This window comes from Sus scrofa, chromosome X (assembly GCF_000003025.6).
Source record: "Sus scrofa isolate TJ Tabasco breed Duroc chromosome X, Sscrofa11.1, whole genome shotgun sequence".
In the NCBI taxonomy this organism is placed as follows: Eukaryota; Metazoa; Chordata; class Mammalia; order Artiodactyla; family Suidae; genus Sus; species Sus scrofa.
Window position 1 is genome coordinate 91,643,148 of NC_010461.5, and position 15,554 is coordinate 91,658,701.

General features: G+C 37.1%; 2 protein-coding genes across 8 annotated transcripts in view; one reads left to right on the forward strand and one right to left on the reverse strand.

Moving 5' to 3' along the window:
- DCX (doublecortin) overlaps positions 1-1,425 on the reverse strand; it is a 326,902-nt gene extending 325,477 nt beyond the window's left edge. For 4 of the 7 annotated variants that reach the window (XM_013986339.2, XM_013986337.2, XM_013986336.2 and 1 more), the window contains exon 1: positions 1,272-1,424. The gene's annotated coding sequence lies outside the window, so the exon portion shown is untranslated. Of the gene's footprint in view, positions 1-1,271 lie in introns of all 7 variants that reach the window. The other 3 variants (XM_013986335.2, XM_013986332.2, XM_021080436.1) reach the window with 2 other exon arrangements.
- The window catches only part of ALG13 (ALG13, UDP-N-acetylglucosaminyltransferase subunit), a 64,110-nt gene continuing 49,994 nt past the window's right edge, over positions 1,439-15,554 (forward strand). The window contains 3 exon segments of the mRNA XM_021080435.1: positions 1,439-1,592; positions 2,537-2,699; positions 3,729-3,867. Of these exon segments, the coding sequence (XP_020936094.1) occupies positions 1,512-1,592; positions 2,537-2,699; positions 3,729-3,867 (383 nt within the window). The 5' untranslated portion in view covers positions 1,439-1,511.

Consider the following 15,554-nt stretch of genomic DNA (forward strand, 5'->3'; position numbering starts at 1 on the left):
GGCTGATTAGGGTTCAGCTAGAACAGGATTGAGGTCAGAGGGGACAAGAAAGGAATTGAGATCAGAGGAGACAAGCAAGGGAATAGTTTCAGGGAAGGAGAGATAAATCATTAATTGGTAAGGAAGCTCAATTTTAGGGGGGGCTTGGTTCATCAGAAATTCAGTTTTCTTATTTTCTGGGAATTTAAGAATATTCAATTTATATATGTGCTTATTTTCTCTGAGCTAATCAGAACAGTGCTCCTTTAATTTACATCTTTCAGATATGGGAAAAGATATCAGATGCAGTCTTTCTAAATTACTGAGTATTTTTGTCTTTATATTCCAATAAACATTCTTTATTCCTCTTATTTTGGGGCAGAAAATATGATTATGTTTGCTTTATTATTTAACCATGATCTATGTTGTTATTATGAAACTGTAGTTTCATTAATTCATGAAATTTGGTATCAAGAAAGAGGCAGCAGTATACCACCCCTCAAAAAGACAATTAGTCAAAATGCAAGATTTAACAGTCCCATTAGAAATATGACTAATATTTGTTCTTTTTTTTAGCCTATGTTGTAGGCCTAACTCACTACCAATCCTCTGTGTTGAAAAGAATTTCTTCTCATAGTTTCCCTTCCATGTATAACCAGTCAGGGCAAAGCATAAATATTAGCTAAACTGAGATTTTAAGTAGGAAATACACAAACCATTAGAATGAGCTAAAGCAGGCAATGATCTTAGCAATGGTGCAAGGAGAAAGAAGGGGAGCCTTCAGAAATCAACTCTCCTGTATTTCACTTCATAAACCTAAGTATATGAGGTATTCAGTCATGCTAATATATAATTTTACATTCATTAGAATGTAAATTTATGGTAATTTTATTATTTAAATGGTTAAATGGATTGGTTCAACGACACAAATGTGGGCTTCAGGGCTTAACGCCTCTATTTTACAAACAATGCTTGCAAATGGAAATTACGGTTTCTCTGCAGTTTCCAAGAGACTTTGTAGGGCTGTGGTTTCTCGAAAACTGCTGTTGAAGAAGAGCCTAGGCTAATGAGCGATTTTGAAAAGGCACTTCTTTTTTTCCCGATGCCCTTCACAGACTTGAAGTAAAACGTTATCTTGGCAAAACACGGTAGCCAAAAAAGAATCCCAAACTTCTCTACCATTAAAAGATCTGTGGTACTCGAGCAAGGATGCAAACACAAAGGTGTAAGGCTTCACTACTATTTGTTTTAACCCCCACTTTTGAAAAACAATACATTTGTCAATTGCCCACCTCCTTACTGTGAGGGTCCCGTGAGCTTCTACACGCAAAGGGCTTACAACAGTAGCCTGCACGTAGGCCATTAGCAGTCTTTGGCCCCCTCCCATTCCCGGCAACACAGGCCGGGTTCCCGTTGCCCCCTGGCGGCTGGGGCCGACTTCCGCCTCCCACACCCAGCGCTGCCGCGGCAGCCCGCGTGGCTCTGCTACGTCACATCCGGCCCTTGCGATTCGGGGTTGCGGAACCCGCGCGATGAAGTGCGTGTTTGTTACTGTAGGGACCACCAGCTTTGACGACCTGATTGCGTGTGTATCGGCGCACGACAGTCTGCAAGTGAGTGGGGGAGGCAGGCGGGCGGCGGTTGGGCTCGCCGCGCTGCGCTCGCCGCTCGCTGCTCGCCGCCCGCCGCCGCCAGCCTGACCGCTAACCTCGGTAACCTTGCCTGACCGCGGTCCTCGGGAAGAACCCCCAGCCGCTCGACCTCAGGTGCCGACGCCCCTCGGCCGGCTCCTCCCCGCGCCCAGCTGGGCCCTCCTCCCACTCCCCCGCTCCTCAGGGTCCTCCGCCTCCTCTCCCCGTTCCCCGCCGCCTTCCCGGGCCGCTCCTCCCCGTCCTTTCTCCGGCTCCTCCTTTTCCCCGGCTTTTCCCCTCCGATTCTCCGCCTCCGCCTCTCCGTCCTCCGGCTTCGCCCCTCCTTCTAGCGGCTCCGCCTCTCCGAGCCGGGGCTCCGACCCGCCTCTCGGGCCCTTGCCCGCCTCGCCGGCCGCTCCTCAGGGCCGCTCGGGGCCGCGCGGTCGACGCGCTCCGTCAGGCCCGGCCCGACCAGTTCAGCCTGGCGCGCCGCCCCGTCCTGCCCTCGTCCGGCCCCGCCGCGTTCGGGCCCTGGCGCCTTTCCTTCCCTAAGGCGCCCTCGCGACCGGTATCCCCGCAGCGCCCTCTCAGGGCGTGAGGTTCGCGCAGTTCCATCTGTGGGACCACGACGAAGCTGTTCCTTGGTCTCCCCCTAGCTCGCGACACCTTTTTCAGAGCCTTTGCCTGGTCTCTTAGTTCTTGCGGGCCCATTTCTCTCACGATGTGGTGAGCTGGGGCGTCTAGATCCCTCAGGGCTAGCGAGGTGCCCTGTCGGGCCCGGAATCGGGGAAGAAGGAAAACTAACACTTCGGCTCCAGTTCGACTCTTTGGCCGCCCGTGCTCCGATTTTGGAGTTGGTTGCCATAGTTGCTGTTTTTACAGTCGCCTGTTTTAAAAGGGTCCCTTTTTCTTTTTTCCCGTTTCAGATAATCAAGAGCCTTGGTTACAACCGACTTGTCCTACAAATAGGTAGAGGAAAGGTGGTACCTGAACCATTCAGTACTGAGTCATTTACTCTGGATGTTTACAGGTACAAGGATTCATTGAAAGAAGACCTTCAGAAAGCAGATCTTGTTATTAGCCACGCAGGTAAAGGGCCTTAGAATCGCCCGGTTTGGTTTTTGATAGAAAATAACTAAGAACAGCGATTTGAACCTTTGTGACGTAAAATAAAATCACTAGTGAAACTCACTTTAGTCCTTCTGAGTGTAACACCGATTTCAGTCTAACAACTGAGAACATTCATTCGTGGAGAGAATTTATCGTTTCTGAGTGATTGCGGGATGGGAAATCAATCGCTGAAGCCCAGGTTTACAGTCAAACTCTAAACACAGAGAGGCGAAATAATTTGTGCAATGACATGTGTAAAGAGTTGTCAGTTGAAATTAGTATTTGGGCTTAGATCTGCAGGAATGTTCAGGCAGCTAATTTGTTGGATTGGTTATTAAGAAATTGGCTTTGAGAAATTTTTTACGTTTCTATTAAAAGGTGAAGTAACCTGTCCAGTCAGTACTGGTACACAGATAACACTCTGGCACTGGCATCGGCTACCCAAAAGGGATTTGTCTGCTCACTTATTAATCTCCTCTCTCCCATTTAAACTATGTATATGATTTTAGATTTCAAAGTCGAATTGACCCAAATATTGTATATATGCATGTTCATGGAGATTTACCCTTGACTATTTTTGGGATCATACTTCACAGGCGGACTCATAAGGAGTGGTCAGAGTTTTTCTTTATTGGCACCTGTCACTATTGAAGGCTTGCTTTTTCTACTGGTGTTTGAATAGAAGTGTGGTATGGTTTCATGTACAGTATGTTGACCATGAATCTTATTTGGATTCAAGGCCCATGCCCAGGGCCTACTACTGGAGGGCATGTTGCAAAGCACTGAATCATAGGTCATAATATTGTTGGCATTGACTTAAAGAATTTTTCAAGTCGGATTTATAACACTTAATAGAAAGCATCTGAGAACTGTTTATCAGTCATTTTCAATGTATAATTAAAAGGCTTGATTTGTGGTATTGCCAACTATCTTTTGAGTTCTAGTCACAAAGCTTGGTGAAGCACCTTAACTTTTTAAATTATTAACAAATTCGATGTATATTTGTAGGTGCAGGAAGCTGTTTAGAGACGCTGGAAAAAAGAAAGCCACTTGTAGTGGTTATAAATGAAAAGTTGATGAACAATCATCAGCTGGAATTGGCAAAGCAGCTACACAAAGACGGGCATCTCTTCTATTGTACCTGCAGGTATACTAGAGACTGATTGACTTCTTGCCTTAATTCCTCCCTAGCTGGTCTTACCCTCCTATCTACCCACCTCTATCTTTGACCTCTTACTTTCTCCCATTTGTCAAACATTTTGATTTTCTCACTTGTAAAACCTGCTCATTTGTTTGTCTTCCACTTTGTGAACTCTTGTATTTCTTTTACTGTCTATGCTTACTTCATTGCATGTGAGTATCTGAATGTGTGTGTGCATGTGTCTGTGTATCTTCATCTGGGTGTGCAGGTCTGAGAATATAACTTTGAGCTCATTTTTCATTTAAGGAAGGCATTGATTATCCTTAATTAAGGCTTTTTCCTTCAGCAAATCCACTGGAATCCTTAAATTAAATTTGCTCATTTCTTGATTAAATTACACTTAATATGTGGCAGGTATTGTTTTAGGTGCTGTGGATACAGTGGTAAACCTGAGATAATGTCCCTGCTCTCATGGTGCTTAGGTTCTAGTGGTGGTGAGAGATAGACAGTAAACAGTTCATAAATAAGCAATTGAGGTAATTTTATGTGGTGAAATGTGTTACAAAGAAACTAGCGCAGGGTGATGTGATAGCTGAGATGAAGACTAATTAGAGTGGTTAGGGAAGGCATGACTGGGTATATGACATTTAAGCTGAGACCTGAATGACCAGGAAGAGCCAATAGTGTGAAGCTCTAGAAGCAGAGGAACAGCAGCAATTGCAAAGGCCCGAAGTTGGGAATGAGCTTTGAGTTTGGTGTGTTTGAAGAACAGAGGGAAGGTTAGTGTGACAGGAGTATCGTAAGCAAGGGAGAATGCAGTATGAAGATGAAGCTGGGTGGGGATAGCTCATATAAGAGTTCGGATTTTATCCTATGTTTAATGAGAAGCCATTGGGGTATTTTAAGCAGAGGAATTGCTTTATGGTGAGGCATATTATTTTCTAGAAGTATATTAGAATTCAGCAAGAACTGATCAACATCACAATAGAAGGATGAAGAAAATTGCTGGTTTGTCTCTGTATTAATTCTTCTTGAGACAGTAGAAGCTTGCCAAAGGGTCAGGTCAGTAATTCCCAATTGTTTGACTTTAAAAGCTATTCTTACTTGATGTTTTAAAGGAAAAGACCTCATAGAAATATTACAAAATATATATTTTGATGTTATAATGAATTGAAATTAGTTTTGAAATAAACCTTAGGCAAAACTGGCTAGAACATAAGCTTTTCTTTTAATTTGACTGCTTCTTTTTCTTAGGTTCTCAGTAAATACTTGTTCATTCATTATTTATTGAGCACATACTGTATACCAGGCATTATTCTTGGCACTTGGCGTGTATCAATGAGCAAAACAGATAAAGATTCCTGTTATTATTGAGACAGATTCATTTATTGTTCCAGGAGCAATTGTTGGTGCCCTATTCCTTACAACGATTGAGGAGAGGAGATGTCAGGGTGGCCTTGTAATACTCTTTGAAAATATTGTGAGTCAGAGGAGAAGCTAGATAACCAAAATTATAGGGGCTTAGGTAATGAATATATCTGTCTTTGGGTAGTTGAGATTGTTAGGGGTTGACACACCATTTTCGAAGAGGAATAAATGCTTGTCTTCCTTGGTTTATGCAAGTCAATTTCTCCAGGCACTTGTGATGAGTATTTTCATTCTAAATATTAAATCAGCTTTGATTTTTATGTCAGTACATTAAAAAGGGGGAAACATCGATTTCATAAGCACATCCTGACTCTCAGGCTAAAAAGGAAGCACTCCAAGTCTCCAATTTATTAATTTTTTTTCAGCTTTAGATCTTTTTTCTTGTATTTCAAAAATGTCACATACATGAATACATAAGAATCAATAATTGGTTATATTTTCATTTTAGGTATATTGTTTATGTGCCCAAAATCTAGGCTGGGTGATTGTATGTCTGTTCTAATTTAAGTGGCTGGTTTAATTAAATTTCTGAGTAATAGTTCTGTATTGTGGTTTGGAACCTTATTTCCCACATGCATGGTGATTGTATATTGCTTAATTATAATATGGACTTATGATCATAAATTACTAGCAAAAAAGTTATTTTACAATCTTCATGTATGGGTTTAGTAGTCTCCTTAGCTTGTTGTTCTTGTTTTGCAGTTGTTACTTTGGGTTTCATTTATTCTGTTGTCATAAATTAATTTTGCTTCAAGTTATATCTGCCCAGTCCTGACAAGTGTTCTAAGGCAGTGTGACTACATCTTTCATGAAATAACATTTCTGAACTATTTCAGTTGATATAAAAGATGAAGTATCGTTGAATTGATATTGACATGTAGTGTTCTTTGTATTTTATTTTTAGGGTGTATATGTATAATATTAAAATACATTAAAATCCACAGTTTGAGAATCATATACAGTTTGAGAATCATCACAGTATTCTTGGAAGTTAGATTCAGTCATCAAGTGGGCAGCAAGTGAATTATGGAATTTTCTCCCTGTTACCTAATATTTTTCTTCTTTTGTTTTAGCACGCTTCCTGGGCTGTTACAGTCAATGGACTTATCAACACTGAAATGTTTTCCTCCTGGCCAGCCAGAAAAATTTTCTGCATTTTTGGATAAAGTTGTTGGATTACAAAAATAAACACTAAACTCTCAACACTTTAAAAAACACCCCTCAAATTCAACCTATGGAATGTGGTTAAATCAAATTAAATATATAGTATATATTTGCAGAATAATATAAATTAATAAGCCTATATCTATAGAATGTATAGAAAATTTTATAGTGTGAATGTTAGCATTTGGGTCCAAATTCTAGCTGCAGTTCATAAATTTATTAGACTTTTCCCTAATCTTCTAGTAAAGGGAATATGTAGTGAGTAGTTACATGTTTTATCCTAGAATCCAAGATGGATTTGGAATCATGAAAAAAATGAATTAAATATGAACACTTTGACAGAAACCTCAAGTATAGTTAGTTTGATATTCCTTAGATTAAAAAAATGAAACAGAGGCCTGTCAAAAAAATTTTGAGTCAGCATCTCTAGCTTCATAATCCAAGGAACAAAATTGGAAAAAAGAAGAAAAAAAAAAAAAAAAGACCTGGAGTTCCCTTGTGGTTCATTGGGTTGAGACTCTGGCATTGTCACAGCAGAAGCTCAGGTTGCTGCTATGGCACGGGTTCTATCCCTAGCCTGGGAACTTCATGTGCTATGGGTGTGGCCAAAAAAAAAAAAAAAAGACCAGCAAAAATGATGAGTTGTGTTCGTGAAGTAAAAAGGTAAAAAGCTCATAATTACCTTAAAAGATTAACAAGATTGACTATCAAGTCAGTTGATTTATTGTACTTCAAGAAACTATTATCCTGAAGAATAGAGTGGAGTGGATGTGTTCCTTTTTTTCCTCTAAAATTTAAGTAGAAAGTGACAAAATAATTTTGCCCATTGTCAGAGCTTTACTGTTTTGAGAAGAGTAAATCAAAAAGCACTTATATCTATAGAACTTGCTATTATTAAGGAGCCTCATTCACAGTGGTATCAAAACATTTACTGTAGCATCTTAAAGGGATTTTTGTATTTATAAAATTAGTTTTACAAGTGAATAAATGATCTGATGTGTATAATGGCCTAAATAGATGGTTTTAAAATTCACATAATTCAAAATAGATACATTATGAAATTCAGACTAGGGTAAGTGGTCTAAAGACCTATAAAATAAACTAGATTATCTGTAAGTATTCATAGTTTTCTGATATTTGAGATATAGTTCATCCATAAAAATAGAACATTCACTCTCAAGATGTATATCCTGTTGTATTATCCCAAAATGTTGAATATTTAAACATTTTACTTGGGATACGTTATGTAATGTTTTTGTAGATTTATTTTCCTGATTGTGTTTTACTTAGGCTAATATTAAAATAAATTCTTACTAATGGTAGAAGGTGGTGGCTGAGAACTACTCTGGGTATCAGGAGGATGCCAACTTGGATTAAAATTTTGCTGAGAATAATCTAAAAAGTGAGTAATCTACATCTACATAGTTGAGAACTTGCAGCACCGTAAGCAATTGTGTTAACGCTAAACTAATTCCGTAGGAAAGGCCCTGTTCAAATCCATAGAGAGAATTTGACCTTCCTGGACTCTACCTTAAATGTGTTCCTCCAGTTTGAGGAAAAAAATGGCTAAAAATTTATGTTGACCACTCAGTCTTTAGTTTTCTTATTTCATGAGGGACTAGAACGACTAACCTTGGAGAATCAGAAACAAAATGTCTCAAACACTAGACAACTAAAAAGCAATATAAGACCCGAAATCCTTTGCTGCTTTCTCACAAGACTATGTAACCCGGATTCCATTCATTTCATTTAGCAGAGGCTTAAGCCATGTTGTCAATTGTGTGTAGTGACAACTCTTGACTATGTCTTTGTGAAATTTTATATAAGTTGCAAGGTTTAAAAATCAGAAAGATGTCTTGGAATTATTTTGTTAGGAATCCTCATGTTCATGTAGTCCAATCCCATCGTTTCTCAGATGAGGAAGAAGGCTAGAGGCTTATACCTTGTCTAAAATAACAGCCTTTGGCAGAGCTGCCACTAGAAGCAATTCCTTGACTGTCCATCCTGTGCTCTTTCTACCATATCATAATATATGTTGTAAGTTTTTTTCATTATATTTTACTTTCCTAGCATTTTCTTTGGTTACTTTAATCTCTTGCTAGGAAGGTTTTCTTTACTTCCAGAAATTCAGTTGTTGTAGGAATTTTACAGTTCACTTAATTGGGTTTTCCTTTGGTGGATGACAACCTTACCTTGGATTTTTAGAAACCTGTGATTCCTGAGTTTTTGCAATAAGCAAAATCCTGCAGGTAGGATTGATACTAGATTGAACAGATAATGACTTTAAGACAAAGAATTGTAGATTTTTGGAATAGATAGAGAACTTTTAAAATGTCTAGTACAAACAACTCATTTTACAGATGACAGAAGAGGCTAGGGTAAATTAGTTGCCAAGTTTATGTCTTATTGGTTCCTGTGAAAAAAAATAATGGTAATCAAAATTCCATTTGAAGTATTTGCTCAATAAAATAAAATTAGTTCATTATTTGACAGGATTTCAGTTTCTTGAAATCAATGCATAAGTGCAGTTTATTTAGCATTTTTCTATTGAAAGGTATTTAGATTTCCAGGGATAAGGAAGTAAAAGAGAAAGTTTTAATTTTCAAAAATTCATGGATAGGTTCAGAGATGTACAGGTAACTAGAATTGATTGATTGATGTTCCAGTAAATAAAAAGTGATGTGGAGTTATAGGATCCTTGGCAAGTAAGGATTTTAGATGACTATGTGCTTATAATTTGGAAGGAAAGAAAGCTGGAAGGGATTGATGGTAGGAAGGATAGTACAACTGATGAAATTGATGGGAGCTTCTGTAACATTTAAAAGTAGAGTCATCTTAAAGTACTATCCAGTCTGATTCTAGACACCTTAGAGCATTGCTTTGTCTGCTTTTAAAGGCAAGTCGTGTAGACAAAGGACAATACGCAAATGTGTACCATTTTGTTTGAGGAAGAGTTTTCCAAGACAAAGAAACAGTGTCAGAAATAACTGGTGGTAATGCGTTTTTCAACCCTTTTAGCACGAATCTCCCTGATTTGTTAAAAATATAAAATTACCAGAGATGACCAAAAATCTGTGTATGGTCTGAGAAATGTATGGGCAGATTATTTGAAATTGGTTTTGGGGAAAGATTTGAATTAGATGGTACTGATAGTTATGTGGTAATCAGTTTTCTGCTGAACAGTTGGTACCATATTTTTATGGGGGAGTGGGGAATGAAAAGTAACAATTAACAGTTAACACCTTTTGCTTAATATGTATCAGGTACTGTTTAAAGCATTTTATACAAATGAACTCATTTAATCTTTACAATGTAACCCTATGGAATAGTTACTATTTCATTTTGCAAATGAGGAAGCTGAGCTCAGAACATAATATGGGGACTTTTATGCTACTTAAATGTCCAAAAGATGGTTTAGGAATTGTAATTGGAAGGCTGAATTCTGATATTTCTATCATTTATGGGGTCAGGGGGACTATATATTTGAAATTGGGACTATTGCAAGAAGTTTAGAGCGTATGATAGCCATAAGTATGTAGCTTATTTCAGTTTCCACGTTGCTATTTAAAAACATACTGATTTCTACTCATAAAATCCATGTGGAAAAGCTCCCAGTTGGTTTGTCTGGTTGCAACTTATTTACTGGCTCTTTTGTTTTCTCTTTAAATGTTTGTGGTTTAGGCTGTATTTTTGGTCCTCTTTATATATTTTTTCTTGGTATTTTCATCAACTACCAGAGTTTCTGCTATTGACTCCCCTATCTATATCCCCCAACTCCAATTTGAGCTCCTGGATGGTATTTCCAGTTGCTTATTAGTCACGTCAGTCTCTTAATTCTCTTAAGCACCCTAAACTTCATGTGCCTCAAACTAAAATCATATTTCTTCTTTTCATGCCTCTGAGATCCTTATCACCATTAATGAATGGTGTCACCATTTAGTCAGTCCCCCAGGCTTTAACTCTTACATCTCCAACCCTTTATATATGATTGGATACCAGGTACTCATAGCTTTACTTCCTAAATGTCTCAAGCCCATTTATTTAATTGGTCTCTTAGGGTTTTTTTTTAAATGTAAATGCATAATAGGAATCTACTCTTTATATCAGCAGGACTTAATAGATGAATGCCTAATAAGAATCTACTTTTTGTATCAGCAGAACTTAAGATATGATTGCTGCTCTGGAGGAACTCAAAATATAGTTAAGGAGGAACTGTATTCATTCTTGAGTCCTCTGCCTGAAAAACAGTAGGCTTTCCGTAAATGATAAATACACTTCTGTAACAGTATTCTTTTCTCATCTTAAAATTAGATATTGGCTTTAGGAAATGCTAAACACTGTCATCTTGTACACATGCATTTCATACTGTCCTTGACTTGATTCCAAAGTATGTCTCTCTGTTGAGAGGAAAGATGTGACCATCACATATGGTGAAGTTTGTAGGATCAAGCATTTACAGGAATGACATCTCAAACATAGCAGTGCTGATCTTCTGTAATATCTTACTGGTATATAAAGGTCTGTCAAGTAATGGTACCTATTGGGGATCTTTGGAAAAACATGAAGTGTATAAAAAGCAGTAGCTATAGTATTTTCCAGTAGTAGATTATGTAGAGAAAGGTTTAGGATAACCACCAAATGATACTTGATTCTTTGTTAAATGGTCAGTTCTTTACATGAATATTCTAGCACAATCTTATAGAGTTCTTTGAATTCTTATGATTATTGTAGGTGGCTAGATAAAAGGTAAGCAAAAAAATTAGCTTCAAACGGGAAATGTAAAAAATATATTTCTTGATATTGATTCTTTGAAAATATTTCAAGGGGCTTTTCTACCATCATGTACTATCTATTTTGGTATTTCACTTCTAGATCTTTATTGTCTATGAATTTTTACTACATCCTGGCTGAATTTATTGTGATTGACACTCTATCTTATTTTCTTTTGACGGCTACTGTCCTGCTCTCTAAGACAATAGTTCTTAAGTTGTTCGAGGTAGTTTTAAATACTTCTCTCTCTACTCACATTTACACATTTTGCCATGAATTTCAGAGAATTTACAGGTACCATGAGGCTGCCCTAGGTGGAGAATCCCTAGATGGAGGCCAGCTTCCGTAACTTCATTCTTTGGTCATTGTTTATTAATATTTTGGTGATACCTCTTAGACTCCTTTGTAATTAAGCCCTCTGATTAAATACTTTCAAGTTTAGTAATTTCCAGTTTTTATAATATAACACAAATTATAAATTTTTCTCATTGCTTAAAACATGTCAAACAATACACTTGGAAACCGTAGTATTTTAACTTAGTATCTATAACCCATAATGTGTTGTGTAGCACTGTTTCTAATTGATAAAAGGAACTATATGAATTTTCCTTTCATTTGTGTAGTATTTTAGGATAGATTACATTGGGCTGTTTGGTAAAGCAATACAGTGTTGTAATTTATTGTCAAGTGTGCTTCTCAAGTACTTGCTGAACTGATAGTCACTGTTGGAATCATGTCTGTGAAAGGTTATATATTGCATATTTTTTACTGTTTTATTTCCCCTTTTGTACAGAACATATTGGTTGTTTCTCCACTACTAGTATTAAGTGGGTAGATAATACACTCCTTAAATTTAGGAGTGAAAAACATTCCTAAATTTTCAGCCTGAGTTATTTTCTGGATCTCAGTTTTTCCATTTGTGAACTAGTAAAACTAACGTCCCTCATAGGTGATTTCTAAGACATAAAAACAATTGTGCGGCATGTTTGAAAATAAAAATGTTGAAATAATACATTTTCTCTCGATTAGAGTTTTTGTTTTAAGAAATAGGAATAGGCTTAGAGATATTTTCCTAGAATTCACAGTATATAGTCCTAAATGGTACAGAAAGCAAAATCTTCATTGAATTTCATATTTAAATTCATATTTAGTCTCTAGCCGAAGTTGTAGAGAATTAAGAGTTTACTTAGAGGTTTAAATGAATGGGTCTGTTCAGTGCATCAAAACAAAGAAAAGAATGTTCTAGTCTTTATTCTCCCTTTCTTCAGTCCCCTGTCTGTCTGTAAATTGATTGGACACTGCAAGTAGCTTAAAAAACAACAATAAAAAACAACTTTCAGTTTTTCTACATCAGTGTGATACAACTTTAAACAGTACTATTTTCCTTTTTTTTTCTAACATGTCAGAATGCTGCAGTTGGAAGTAGGGAAGAGAAGGAAATGAAAGCAAATGGCTCTTGGTACTGTTTCTTCCATTTTGCCTCTCTGTCAGGATCACCACTCTGAGAAATCAATTCTTTTTTTTATTTGTCTTTTTAAAACTTGAGGAGGTTGAATAGGGCCATATGACCAAAATTAATTCTAGAGGCATTTTGTTTCCTATCCTCCTAAATCTTCCTTTGCTAATTCTTTTTAAGTGTTCACCTTGAAAAGAAGTGACAGTTTCTAGTTTCAGGGTGCTGTTAAAAAATATTTTTTAAAAAAAGTTACCGCCACATTTTTCATTAATGGAAGAGGTTAAAAAAGGTTCTATAGATTTGCAGAACAGTTTCCCCTAATTGGCTCCATGTTGTTTGGTACTAAAAATAATTGAAATAAATGGGTTAGTATTAATTTTTTTTTAGTAGTAATTATCTTTTCAGCAGGCTGTCTCAAGTTATTATGTACATGTGTTTATTATTTTTTTCAGTTTTGGGATATAATTGACAAATAACATTAAGATGTATAACAGTGATTTGATATATGTATATAGTGAAAAATGATTACCACTGTTTGGTGAATATCCACCACCACATATAGTTACAAATCTTATCTTTAAAAATTTAGATCTGTTTATTTTCTTTGATAATGTGAAATTTATCATTCATTTTAATGTGGGCCATTCAGCCCCACAATTTTCCAGGATAATGTTAATTCCCCTACAAGCTATTTTTATGGTTAATTTTTTTTTAATTTTAAAAAATTAAAAAAAAATTTTTTGGCTGTGCTTCAGCATGTGAAAATCTCTAGGCTGGGGATCGAACCCGAGCCACAGCAGTGACAACACCAAGCCCCCAACCTCTAGGCCACCAGGGAACTCTTATGGTTAATGTTGATCACAAATTTGGTCATCTAAAGGGAGGGCAAATCTATTAGCCACCATCGAATTGCAGAGAATCAGTTTCTTAGACCTGAAAGACAGCTTAGAGATCATACAGTCCATCTCCTTTATTTTATAGATAAGAAAGCTGATTCAGAGAGATTAAAGTGGCATAATCAAGTTCATTATCTTTTCATATATTGTTTCAGAAATTAAAACAACTCAAAAGCATTTTTGTACGTTTGCAACTATACCATATATGTCACAGATAATGTATGCTTTTTTGAAAAATTCCAGGAGTTCCCGTCGTGGCGCAGTGGTTAACAAATCCAACTAGGAACCATGAGGTTGCGGGTTCGGTCCCTGCCCTTGCTCAGTGGGTAAACGATCTGGCGTTGCCCTGAGCTGTGGTGTAGGTTGCAGATGCGGCTCGGATCCTGTGTTGCTGTGGCTCTGCCGTAGGCTGGAAGCTACAGCTCCGATTCAACCCCTAGCCTGGGAACCTCCATATGCCGTGGGAGCGGCCCAAAGAAATAGCAAAAAAAAGACCAAAAAATAAAAAATAAAATAAAATAAAAAAATTCCAGGCATATAACTCCTTTAATTTGGTTGAAACATGAAGGAGTGTTGTCTTAGAATTTTAAAAAAACATTAGAATTCTAAATATTGTTAGTATTTATATATTGTACAACAAAGAATTTCCCTATTTCATTAGTGAAAGAAGAAATAGACAATTCCAATTAGAACAAATAACATTTTCAAGCTGAAAAGTAGTTTTAGAATTAAAGCATATCAATTTTATGACAGGCCAAATGATATGTTGTTTTAAGATATTTTTAGTTAATTTTTTTATTTTAATCTGTATCCACACTGCAGTGCCTAAAAGGTCCTTAAGGCAGTAATTTTTCTTCCCATTATTTTCAGATGTCAAAGGGAGGAAATCCATCAGGGCTGGGGAAAGCCCTTCTGACATGCTATATTGTTTTTTTCTTTAAGATTTTTATTTTTTCCATTGTAATTGATTTACAGTGTTTGTCAGTTTCTACTGTACAGCAAGAGGAGCTATATTTGAATTTTGGCTTGATTTCCAGTAGACTTTAGGTGCAGTTGTTCTGGGTCTTAACTTTTTTTTTTGACCAAAGAATAATTTCTTAGTGAGCCACTTAATTTGGCAGGTAGCTCCTAACTGTAGCCAATCCTTAATTAAGCACTTATGTGCTGAGCACTTGACATGCAGTGTCTTATGTAAGTGTTCCAACAACCTTAGATTTAGATCACAGAAAAATTCCTAGAGACATTTCTCAAACCTTGAGAATTTGAAAGCAGTAGCTATTGTGCATAAAAACCATTACTAACTTCAGTTGGTAGTTAGCCTTTTCCCAAAACTTTTTTCCTATGGGAAAGACCAGGTCAAAGTTACACAGGTAACTTTAGCACTCCTTGGTGCATTTAATACTGCTAATGAACATGTGAACTTCAAAGATAGCATTGTAACATGCAGTGTGTCCTGAAATTTTGGCCTTGAAATTCTCAGGAACACTTATTAATAACCTGTGGAACACATTGTTCCCAAAGTATGGCCTTGGGCTAGCAGCATCACCATCACCTAAAAACTTGTTAGAAATGCAAATTCTTGGGACCCACCCCAGACCTGGCTGAGTAAGAATTTCTGGGCTTGGAGCAATCTCTTTTCAAGAAGCACTGTCCTAGAGGTTTGTAGGATTGGATTTGCTGTTGAAGAGTAGTCAGCTAATTGGGATTTCAAGTGCAATAGCTATTTCAAAGGACAATATTAAACTCTATGAAACGGCTTTTGTTATGTACAGGAAGAATTCTAGTGTTGTCCTACAGGTCTTTTTTTAAGTCCTAAAAATTGTACTAATTTGGTGAACATGTTAACCATCTCTGAGTCTTTGTTCCTATTTTCTTTGGTGTTCAATTCATCTTTATAATAATTGTGCAAGAATTGGAAGACAGTATATAGTTCTAGTCCTAGTACTATTGCTAATAGGGTGTGAAAATTTGGACAAGTC